Here is a 12,202-nt window from a genome sequence, read left to right as displayed (position 1 = left end):
CAGTGAAGCAACGTCCTCCACAACTAGACTGAAGAACAAAAGGACAGCAACTTGTCTGTTCCCCTTCCCCCAATTCCCCAGCACTGTTCCCATCCCCACAATTCCCCAGTAAAAATCTTAAAAAAAAAAAAAAAAGGTCTCAAAAAATAAAGTTGAAAAGAAAACATAATGAATGTAAAACTATAATAATAATAAAAGGGCAACTCCAACTACAGGTGATTTTTGCTGTTTATTAATTCAGGCCCAGTGTTGCCAGATTTTCTGACTTTTTTTTCACAAGAAGCTAAGTTTCAGTATTGACAATTATTTTTAAAAGTTTTAAAACATATTGTGTAATCCAAACAAAACTTATCTGTGGGTGGGAGTTGGCTCACCATCTTCCAGTTTGTAATCTGTGCTTTATAGACTGTGAACTTCATGAGGGCAGGGCTGTGATCTTTTGCTCTCCATTGTATGAGGTGTGATTAAACAATATGGTATATGTTTAAATTTAAAAAAAATTATTACACTAAAAGACACATTGCCATTAATCTTCCTCACAATACTTGCCCTCGCTTCAAGCACACTTATGCCATCGTTCTTGCCACTTTCTGAAGCAGTTCTGGAGCAAAGTCCTCTTTCAAGAGTGTCTTTAGTTGCGCTGTCATGGCCGCCTTGATGTCCTGAATCATTTTGACTTTGGGGAAGAACTAGAAGTTGCATGGTGCCGGGTCCGGTGAATAAGGTGGATGAGGACACACACATAATGTTTTTATTTGACTGAAATTACTGTACCAGAAATGATGTGTGACATGGAACATTGTTATGATGGAGGATGATTTATGGCACACTTTAAAACACGCCTCTCAACCGTAGCTCACACACGACTGACTGCACTGAACAAGTTGAAACTTGTCACACACGGTTACTGAGATTTGATGTGCCGCTTCCTGTATTGAAGATCCCTGCCTTTCCATTGGATGGCACTGGGCAGCAGCATTCACTGTATTTTTTTTTATCACAACAAAAAGGCTCCGTGTCATCACTTCTGGTACGGCAGTTTCTGTCAAATAAAAACATTGCAGTGTGTCCTCATCTACCTTATTCACTGGATCTGGCACTGTGCAACTTCTGGCTCTTCCCCAAAGTCAAAATGACCATGAAAGGTAACGTTTTTATTTAATTCAGGTCATCGAGGCATCCACAACAGTGCAAATAAAGAAACTCATGAAAGAGGACTTCCAGAACTGTTTCACCAAGTGGCAAGAATGATGGGATAAGTGTGTTTGAAGCGAGGGAGAGTATTTTCAGGGGGATTAATGGCAATGTGTCTTTTACTGTAATAATAATTTTTAAAAATTTAAACATTCACTGTATTATTTTATTACATCACATACCTCTAACAGCCACCAAAGTGCTTGACACATACTAGATACTGAATAAATATTGAAGGAAGGAAGGAATGGAGAAAGGGAGAGGAAAGGAGGAGGTGGGATCCAGAGTGCAGGTAACAAAAAGTTGAGTAAGTTTTGATGGCTTTTATTATTTTCTCTAAGAAATTTGAAATGAGAGAAACAGGGAGAAGGTTGATAGGTCAATAATATGAGAGGTGTGGGAAATTTTTGAAATAGTTGCTACAGAGAATTGGAGAGCTGACAATAGAAAAATAGTAATGTTGCCAGGCAGTACTGAGTGTCCAGTTGAGCATAGTCACTGCTGCTTTTTTATTCTGAGGCTGATTACTGTCTTCGTTACAGTCCTGGGAAACCCCTTAACCTCTGTCCTGTGATGGAGAAGTTTGATGTGGTCTGATTCTCTATCCTGTGTCTATGACTTGGTTTTGGTCTATTTGTTTGTTTTGTTTTATCTCCAGAAGTGTTTGGATCCTTCATTGTTCCAAAACAATATAATAATCTGTCTTTGTTTTGGTCATTCAGTGGGTCCTTTTAATCTATCCTGTTCTATAAAACTTTCTTTGATGTCTTTCCTCCGTTTTTTCCTTCTCTTTCTGAAACTTCTGTTAGTTGACTATTGGGCCTTTTGGATTGATCCTTCTAAAATTCCTTTTTATTATCCATCTCTTTATATTTTTATCTTTTCTGTGTGATTTTCTTGGCTTCGTTTTATTTCTAATTTTTAATTTCATTTGTCATGTTTTTAAAATCCTTGAGGTTCTTCTCTGAGTATTCATTTTTAAGAGCAACCTATTTTTTTTTAATAATGGATGCAATAGCTTTTTGAATTTTTGAGGCTTTCTTCTGCTCACTGCATTCCCCTTCTTCCACCAAATGCCTTTTTTCAGTTTGTCTGTTTTTACCTATGTGGTTCGGGTTAGGGGCCTTCCTCAAGTGTGTTGTGGTGGTTGGCTGGCTGGTTGCACGCATTTAAGAGCGAGGCACTAAGGCATATTAAGAGCGAGGGCCAAGTGCGTCGATAGGCTGTATTGACTGGTGGGCACCACTGACTAGGTCAGGGGTCGGCAAACTTTTGAGATGGAAGAGGCAATCCAGTCCCGCGAAGTTTTGTGAGACCTATAAAACAAATGAAATCACCATTATGTGAATAATATCCTTTAAAAATCTAATAAGTGAAACTATGGTAGTTTTATTTTCATTTTCAATTTTACTTCAGAGCCACATGTACATACCCAAAGAGCTGCATGTGGCTCGCGAGCCGCAGCTCACCGGCCTCTGCACTAGGTGATTGGACAAGGACTGAAATAAGAGCTTCCATAGGTTTTTTTCCTCTGGAGCTATTGAGGTCAGTTTCTCTAGAGAGGAATCCTCCAGTCTCCTGGCCCTGGAGGGTTTACCGCTGTCCATTGGTTCTGAACGCTGACTGGGAGAAAGGAATCCATTCAATATGTAACTCCCTGATCCTCCTATCTTCAGTACAATGCCTCAGCCTTACTTCCTGCTGTGCCTGATGTCCCTAAGTCCAGGTCTCCCTGTTTCCGTTTCTCTAAAAACACACCTCCTGTTTCTTTGGAAGTAGGAGGAGGGGATTGTGGGCTGAATGGGCAGGGAGAGGAGAGTGAGGGTCTCAATGTTTCTTATATAAATTTTCATCTAATTTCCATATTTTTCGCTGTGCTCCTCCCTCTTGCCTTCCAAGATAGCTAGTGTTTTCAGTTCCTGAGCCTTTCTGGGCCTGTGCCCCAAGAACCAGCTTGCTTCCCAGTGGCATAATCCTCTGCAGACATGCTGGTTTTGACTTTCTGCCATTTGCTCAACCAGTTACCACTTTTCATCTGCTTTCCATCTTCTACCATTATTGACACCGCTTGTCTCTTGTCTCCTCTTTTGCTTTATTCTTCTGGAGTTAAAATTCCATTGATGTAATTTTAGTGGGGTTTCAGGAAGGAGTAGTGGTAAACATGTTTTTACTCTGCTGTGTTTAATTGGAATGAGCACAGAGACCATGAATTTATAGCGATACCGATTTGAATGGTTAGGTGTTTTTCACTAGCAGAATGCAGCACTTCTGGTGGATTTGGTAAGAGAAGGATTTGTCAGTTGGATTAAGGTTTTGCCAGGTAGATTTAGTGGAAGGACAGTAGGGCCAGGGAGTGGAGGATTTTGAAACAACGGACCGTACAATCTACAATAGGTTGTATAAAGAAAGATATGAGGGAGTTGATAGTGAGAGGAGTTTATAGACTAGAGATCCCATGAAGTCAGAAAAAATTTGTGAATTTTTGAACAAATGCTACTTGGTCCTACCAGCATCTTCTCAGCCAGGGGCTAAAGTGCTGTTCCTGACTCTCTTCATGTTGCTTTGCTTTATCATTTCTATCTTGTGGGTTAATGTCCTTCTTGCTTTTAAACAGAAAAACTCTCTGTGGCAGGGGCTTTTCCCTCTCTCATGTACCCAGGACAGGATTCTGTGTGGGGAATGTGGGTAGTGATGCCTCACCTCCCTGCTTACCCTGGGAGGAAACTGGCTGTGTGCAGAGCCCTCACCTCTAGATTTCATTTCTGAGAGGTGACTGACGTGGAGTGGATCAAGAAGGTGCCACATGGACGCAGCCATAGTCTTCCCTGCAGACCCTCTCTTCAGAACTTTGAGAAAGGCTTCCCTCCAGCCAGGGATCTCTCTTTCTTCACTAGTCATTCCCTTCTTGCAGCCTGTTTCCCACCCCCTGCTGTAACAGTAAAGTCTCCCCTGGCCTGCTTGCCGTATCCAAGGGCCTGAGCTCCTATGAACACCAGCAGATGCCTTGGAGAATCTCTCTTTAACCCTCTGTCGGGCGCAACTGATCTCACAGATTCATTGCACACAAATTTTCAAATATCTAACAGTTAAGTATCGTGACTCATTGCTTTTGTCTCTTCCTCCTCTACCGTAACCTATCGTCAGTTGTGTTTGTGACTTAGTACAGTAAAGACGTATTTCACAGCGGCATCTTTGTGTGCAATGAATCTGTGAGATCAGTTGCGCCTGATGGAGGGTTAAACCCCATATTTTACAGAAACTGTAGCCCTGAGGTGTCCTGGCCCAGTGGCATACAGCAAACTCAGTGCCTGAGAGAGCTGCACGTGAGGCGGTTGTGTGGGATGGTTAGGAGCAGGGTCTTCAGAGCCCGACATGCCTGGGTTCACACCCAGCTTGGTCACATACTGGCTTCGTGATCTGGACAAGTTACATAGTCTCTGAAATCTCAGTTTCCTCATCTTCAAATGTGGGTAATAAACTTACCCTAAACGATTGTGAAGATTGGAATAATGCCTATGAAGTACAGAGTATGGTAAGTACTTCAATGGTACCTATTTTTATTAGCCTTGCTCCTAAACACCCCACTGCTGCCACCCATCAGGGGAGCTAGAGTGAGCACCAATGAAGGATTGACTCTTTTTTTGTTTTTTTAGATTTTTTATTGGGGAATTGGGGGAGGGGAACAGACAAGTTGCTGTCCTTTTGTTCTTCAGTCTAGTTGTGGAGGACATTGCTTCACTGGCCCAAGTTGGCACCATCATTGCGCTCTTCCCGGGCGAGGCAGATCAGTCTGCCGGCTTCTGGACGGTGGCTCACAGCGGCTGCTCACCGCTCACGCTGGCTGCCAGCTACACACAGTAGCTTATGGCAGCCCACTGCAGCAGGAGACTGCAGTCTACACCGTCACTGGCGACCCACGGTAGCCCAGCTCCAGGTTGAGCTGCCATTCACCATCTTAGCTGCAGAGGGCAGTGTCACTGGCCCTCATATGTGGGATCCGAACCAGGGCCCTCTGAGGTCCCAAGCCAGTTCTTAACCAACACGCCACTCGGCTGGCCCAGGATTGACTCTTTCATTCTCTAGGCCTCGGCTAGCTCACTTATTTCCTCCAAACCCAATCTACTGAGGAAAAGTTTAAGGATAGGGCCACCAGGGTCCCTGAACCTGTGTTTTCAACCAGTGTGGAGTCCAGTGGCTGTTGACAGTGGATTTACATCAAAGAAGCCCACTTTGAGGAAGGTTCCTCCCTTTCCACATTTTCTTGATCCTCTTGCCTCCTCATCTTGAGGGTTCCCCAGGCCTTGGTGTTTGCCCCTCTATGACCATCCCTTTGAACCATTTCTCCCAGGGGGAATGGAGCCTCTCACAAGGCCTCTGCTGCACCCTGACTCTTGAACCTGCTTTGCTTTCTGTTCTGGTATCTCACCAGCGCTCTGGGCCTGACCTCCTCCCACATGAGTGTCTGTAGTCCTAGGACACCTCCACTGGGATGAGTATTTCCAAGAAATACCCATTTTACTTTCTGCCCAGCTTCCCCTTTCTGCATCCTAATTTCTTTCGGGGGCACCTTGATTTTTCAGTCACCCAGGCTTGACACCCCAAGGTTGTCTTTGACTCTCCCTTCTCCCACAACATAGATTCCGTAAGTGTTGAAGTCGGTGTAGCCTGGCGAGTGGCCAAGCGTGCAGATTCCTCTCTGTCCTCTCCTGCCCACACGATCCTTATTCAAGTGTGGACCACCTCTTGCCTGGTTTACAGCAACAGCCGGTTAATTCTTCTGCATCCTGCTGCTACATACTGGTCTCCTGAGAGCACCAGTTTTATCACAGTATTCCTTGCCACAGAACTTTTCAGTGACTTCCCATTTTCTACAGGATAAAAGTTAGATTCCATGGGCTGGCTGGCACTCCAGGTTCCCCATAATCTCATGCAGCTGTGCTCTTGTATCACCCTTGTAGACCCGCCCTCCAGCCAGCTGGGTGCCTTCACTGACCTTAGAACAAGCCACACTCATTCCCAATGTAAGCTCATGGCATTCCTCACCTACCCCTGCATGCCTCTCTTCCTCCCTTTCACCAATCTCATTTCTCCTGCCCATTTTCAAGATTCAGCTCCAGTCCTGTTGCAGATCTTCCTCTGTCAGTCCTCAGCTTTCATCGATCTCTTTTCCTGAATAGCGCTTGGGGTTACATCCTAGCCATACCCTGGGCTGTACCTGCTGCACGTCCACCTGTGTGCTCCCAGTGGGACAGGCAGGCTTTCTTAGTCCCCAGCACCCTGTCATGAACACAGCTGGTGCTCACTTCAAACAGCCACTCCCTGTTTATTGAGTGCTCTCAGCCTGCAAGACACAGGGTTACACCTGTTTAACATAATGCTTCCTCAATGTAACCTTCTTTCCTCTCTGCTCTGGGAGAGGGCTTTAGAAATCAAGACAGTTCTGAAAAGTCTCTGGGGGTTGGGATATAGAGATTGGCCTCTGAGGCCTGTCTAAACCATTTCCCCTCCACCAGTCTCTCTCAGGCTTTCATCAGTCTCCAGGGTTACCTGCAGCAGTTTCTTGCACTGCCCTCCCCCTCCAAGCACCCCTGGCCTGGCTTCCCCCTCACCCCCAGCCCCCACCCTTGCCTCCCTGCCCCATATCCCCCATGGACCCCGCTCTGGGCCCTTTAATTCATGGTGGGAAGTCCCTCTTCCTGCTGGCTCTCTGCCTCTCTTAATCCTAAAGTTAACCTGGCATGTGTTTTTGCTTTTCATCTCATCATCCCCCTTCTTCATGTTAGCTAATGATTATTCAGGGGCCTTATCTCAACTTGTCCTTAGCCCAAATCTATGCATGGTTTTCTTTAGGGCAAGGGTCATGAGAGTGGCGTCATGGTCATGTGACTGCTGCCCATTCCTCACTCCCTCTGTTGCCCTGGTCCTAACAGCCTGAAAAGCTAATTGTATACCGTACCTCCAGCTCGCTTTAATGGAGAACTGAGCAGAAAGGTAACCCTCTCGTCATTACCTTAGGTGGGCAGTGGCCACTGGATTCTCTACCTGCTCAGTGTTAACTGCCTTTTTGTTTCCCACTTGTTTCTACTGGCTTTCTTCCTGGGCGCTCTCACTTGCCCTTTTCTGTACAGTGAAAGCTGTGAATGAACTGCAGGACGGGGGTCTTAGGTCCATTAAGGGGCTGGGGGTTTTGCTGGTTAGCTCTAGGTGGGGTACACAGGCTGAGTAGGGCATAACTCCTGCTCTACTCACAGATTTTATCCTGATGGCTGAGTCCAAACCACTCCTGTCCCTTGATGGTGATCCCATGGCTGCAGAAGCCTTGCTCCGGGAGGTGTTTGGGATTGTTGTGGATGAGATCATTCGGAAAGGGACCAGTGCCTCTGAGAAGGTAGGTGCTTTCTCCCTCTTCTTCCTGCCCGTGAAACCTGGCTCAGGACTTCCCCCCTCCAACAGTGCTTCTACCCAGAATTCATCACTGTCTCATTGTGTTTATTTATCCCTGTTCATGTGTTGCTTTGAAAATATCCCTAACTTGTTGCTTTAAATGCAAGTTGGTGGTGTCTTCTGTGTATTGAGATGTGGTTTGGGTAGCCAGTTAATGGAGTATCTAAGGGCCACCAGAATCTCCCGCTTCTTCCTCTAGGTCTGCGAGTGGAGGGAGCCGGAGGAGCTGAAGCAGCTGCTGGATTTGGAGCTGCGGAGCCCCGGGGAGTCACAGGAACAGATCCTGGAGCGGTGCCGGGCTGTGATCCGCTACAGCGTAAAGACCTGTGGGTTCTGGGTTCTGGTGGGAAGAGTGTCTGGAGCCTGTGCCCAGCTCCACTCTGAGCTCCCTGCCCCCTTCTCCAGGTCACCCACACTTCTTCAACCAGCTCTTCTCAGGTTTGGATCCCCATGCTCTGGCTGGGCGCATTATCACCGAGAGCCTCAACACCAGCCAGTGAGCCATGCCAGAGCACCCCCCTGCACCCCCTGCCCCAGAAAGGATATGGGCTTGTGGGAGATGTGCCTTAGGGGGAGGGGAGAAAATGGTTTTTGTACCCCTCTCTGTTTTCTGGGGATCTCTACTGGCAGAGCCTATCCCCTCGTACCCTTTGGACTACCTTTTTCCAAGCTTTCTCCTGCCTCCTGACCCCTCCTGCCTCATTCTTGCTTCCCTGGTTCTTGGTCACCAACTCCTCTCTTTGGACCCTTTCCTCATTCTTACCATCTCCTCTCTCCAGCTGGTCTGAGAGCCTCACCTGGAGTCCCTCCCTGTCTCTTCCCCTTTCTCATTGTTCCCTCTCCTGGCAGGTACACTTATGAAATAGCCCCTGTGTTTGTACTCATGGAAGAAGAAGTGCTGAAGAAACTCCGGGCGCTGGTGGGCTGGAGCTCTGGGGATGGGGTCTTCTGTCCTGGTATGTGAGAAGAAAGGGGGCCTTTTTAAGGGTTTCTCCTTCCCCACCATTTTCTTGCTCTAAGCTAGCAGCGGGGGGTATTCCTCTTTATTGCCTCTCCACCTGAGCTGGGGCCAAACCAGAGAGGCTGCCCAATACCCTGTATCCTCATGTTTGCCAAACAGTCCATGGGATCGGTGCTCTGATGCCTGCTGCCTCCTGATGGGGGCCGTCCTGGTGACAGCCCAGGATATGGAGGCAGGTAGTCAAGGCAGCCTGTGGACCCTGAGGCTGTTCTTGATTATTATCACGCCATTTGTAGAACCCTGGAAATTCATAGGCTGGGAGCCAATTGCATGTGCTTCTTTGATCATTTCTGGGCAGCAAGGTCAGGGGAGGTAAGCCCCAGTTTTGACCCACTGTCCCTCCCTTTTGCCTCCATCCCCTCCCTGTGACAGGTGGCTCCATCTCCAACATGTATGCTGTGAACCTGGCCCGTTATCAGCGCTACCCAGATTGCAAGAGGAGGGGCCTCCGGGCATTGCCACCCCTAGCCCTCTTCACATCAATGGAGGTAGGGAAGAGGCACAGACCTACCCTGGGCTCCTGATTCTAATCTCTAGCCAGCTGAGTCTGAGACCTGCCAGGTCCTCTGCCTGCCAATACCCAGCTCCTCCGAGGCCAGCCTGCCCCCAAGCGGATGTGCTTCCTTCCAATCAAGGGGGCTCCTGTTCACCTTGCCTTCTGTCTGGGGGTGGGGAAGGGGCAGCTAGTGCAGTGGACGTAGCCCACACACTTTCTACTCAGAGTATGGTCCATGGACCAGCAGCATCAGTATCACCTGGACATTTCTTAGACATTCAGAATCTCAGGCCCTACCCCAGACCTACTGAATCGGACACCTTGGTGATTCACAGGCACGCTTGAGAAGCCCTGGCCTCCAGGGTCTCAGCTCCTGCAGCTCATACTTGACTTTTACCAGGCTCTCTCCTCCCCATCCTCCCTGTCCTCTCTCCACTAGCTCAACGTGCCTTTTACCTTCCTCCACAGTGTCACTACTCCATCATGAAGGGAGCTGCTTTTCTGGGACTTGGCACCGACAGTGTCCGAGTGGTCAAGGCAGATGAGAGGTGAAGGTCCTGTCCATGTGGCCTTGACCCGGCTTGGTGCTGCGTACCTTCCTGCTGTCAGAAGCTCTGGCCACAGGCCCACGCCCCTGGCGGACTTCTCTCTCCTCACTGTTCCTGCAGAATTGCTGCTTCTGTCTCTCAGAGCCTGCTAGAGTCTCCTGCCCTGTCCCCTGAGATCTGTTTACCCTTCTTAATGTGGAGAAACCCACATTGTGGCCTCTGCATTGCTAACCCCACCTTACCCTGCTCTCGACACTTCTGCCTCCTTGCCTAGAAAACCTATTGCTTCTGTACCCACTCAATTTCCTTTTCTAGAGGGAAGATGATCCCTGAGGACCTGGAGAGGCAGATCAATCTGGCTGAGGCTGAGGTGAGTGAGTAAGGGGCACTGGGCATGGAGCAGGACCCCTCTGTCCCTTTCTTGGAGGGTTCTTTGGGCTCTCCCTACTCAAGGCACCCCTCATCCCTTTCCTTGATCTCTGTACCCATCTCCCCTATGGACTGAAGTGAGTCCTGGGGAGTCTGAGGGGCAAGGACACTCTCTGGTTCTCTCAGGGACTCTGCCGAGACCTGCGGGCAGGATTGGACCCCGAGGGGCAGGAGCAGGACTGAATCACTGAGTAGAGTCTCAAGGCGGCACCACAGGGAGGGTGTTGGGGGCCTGGGGTGTAGTGTGGAAGGTTTCTATGAGCTGGGAGGGTCAGTGCAGAGAGAAGCTTGGGAATATGTGTGGGCCAGTGGTGAGGAGTGCAGGCTGTGAGCAGTGGGAAATGTGGAGGCACCTGCACGGTCCTCCATGAGGGGAGCTATGCGAACTGCTGCAGCCATCTTGGAGGGCATTTTGGCAGCATCAGTATAAATTTTAAATGTATCTATACGTTGATTCAGAGTCCCACTGCTAGGATTTATTCTATAAATCATCATCACAGTACTTAGAATTTTGTTCACTGGAGCAAAGTGTAAAATTAAAAAAAAATTTTTTTAATGTCCATCAGTATTATGATATATCTGTGTGTCTCAGTTACTTTGTATATAAAATGAGCGTAATATAGAACTTATCACAGAATTACTGTAAGCATTAAATGAATTAATATAGGTAAAGCACCTAAGAGCCATGAAGCACTATATAAATATTAGCTGCCATTATTATTGTTGTTGTTATTATTGGAGTGCCATGTAGCCATTTAAAAGCATTAAGTGGGAATATATACACATATGAAAATACTTCCACTACATATTTAAGTATATACACACATATTTAAGTGTGTGTCTATATATAGCAAGTTGCAATGTATAAAGGACACTTTGAGCCTGTTGTTATTTAGAAAAATGTATATTTATTGACATGGATGTTACCTCTGAGTAGCAGTATGAGCAGCAATTAGAACAGTGGAGTATCACTTTTATTGTAAATGTTTTTTGGGTAATATCTTTATTGACATATAATTCCATTGACATGCCCTACAATTCACCCATTTATAGTGTACAATTCAATGGTTTTTAATACATTTACAGAGTTGTGCAACTGTCATGACAATAAATATTANATTCTCACCACACAGGGGCTTGGAGACCAGCTTTGGAGAATCCCTGAGCAGAGGTCAGGACCATGGGGAGACTGGCATAGTGTGACTCAGGAGGCCTTGGCCCTACCGGGATGAAGTCATTAGAACTGGTTTTCCTGTCTACCAGACAGCACAGGAACCACTAAAGAGGTATATGACAACTTAAAATATTAGGAGCACTTAAAAAGATTCAAGTAGTGTACAAAACAAACAAACAAAAAAACAAACAATAAAACCACACACACAAAACAACTTTCTGGAACTAAAACCCATTTTTTTCAACCAAAAAATCAGTATACATATTGGACGAGAGAAGTCTGGTTACTGCTGAGACTCAAATTAGTGGCTTGGAAGAACAAGTGGAAAAAATATTTCAAAGCACAGAGCAAATAATACGAAGAGATGGAAATGAGGAAAATATGAGACTTGGAGAATAGGTCCAATAGTCTTAACATTCAAATATATCAGTTCCAAAAGAAAGAAAAAACATAAATGGAGGAGAGGCAATATGCTTTTTTGGGGAATTTAATTGTTTTTATTATGAGTTGCATAGAGAGCATATCTAAATGTATATATCAGTTTAAGAGAATTATAGTATAGACTGCATTTTGGAGGGTGACAAAATACTGTACTGTTAAATGTTCATGGAGATAGATGTCTAATTATATCTAGAACCCTAAGTACTCTACTAACTAAGCAAAACCTAGAAATTGGAAACAGACTGAGAGAGGTAAGTGAAAATATTCTAAAGGTCTCATTGGGGTGGAAGTGGCAAGAAATAAAACATCTAAATGGAAGAAATAATTGCTATATTTTCTAAAAATGGTAAAGAACTATGTATTTGATTATTAGTGCTGGGAAGGAAGATTAAATGGTTTAAACTATCAAGGGAATGGAAAAATATAGTAGAACTTCAAAATAACAAGGGCGAAGG

The 12,202-nt window shown here is 46.2% G+C and overlaps 1 protein-coding gene across 1 annotated transcript in view; it reads left to right on the top strand.

Annotated features, from left to right (window-relative positions):
* The window catches only part of CSAD (cysteine sulfinic acid decarboxylase), a 36,118-nt gene that overhangs the window by 8,871 nt on the left and 15,045 nt on the right, over positions 1–12,202 (top strand). The window contains exons 2-9 of the mRNA XM_019659660.1: positions 7,446–7,582; positions 7,838–7,964; positions 8,044–8,134; positions 8,488–8,594; positions 9,032–9,147; positions 9,624–9,703; positions 10,019–10,073; positions 10,259–10,299. Of these exons, the coding sequence (XP_019515205.1) occupies positions 7,446–7,582; positions 7,838–7,964; positions 8,044–8,134; positions 8,488–8,594; positions 9,032–9,147; positions 9,624–9,703; positions 10,019–10,073; positions 10,259–10,299 (754 nt within the window). The remainder of the gene's footprint in view (positions 1–7,445; positions 7,583–7,837; positions 7,965–8,043; positions 8,135–8,487; positions 8,595–9,031; positions 9,148–9,623; positions 9,704–10,018; positions 10,074–10,258; positions 10,300–12,202) is intronic.

Source organism: Hipposideros armiger, unplaced genomic scaffold (genome assembly GCF_001890085.2).
Source record: "Hipposideros armiger isolate ML-2016 unplaced genomic scaffold, ASM189008v1 scaffold_303, whole genome shotgun sequence".
Taxonomy (NCBI): domain Eukaryota; kingdom Metazoa; phylum Chordata; class Mammalia; order Chiroptera; family Hipposideridae; genus Hipposideros; species Hipposideros armiger.
The sequence above is the reverse complement of the archived record's forward strand: the minus strand, read 5'-3'. Positions and strand labels throughout refer to the sequence as shown.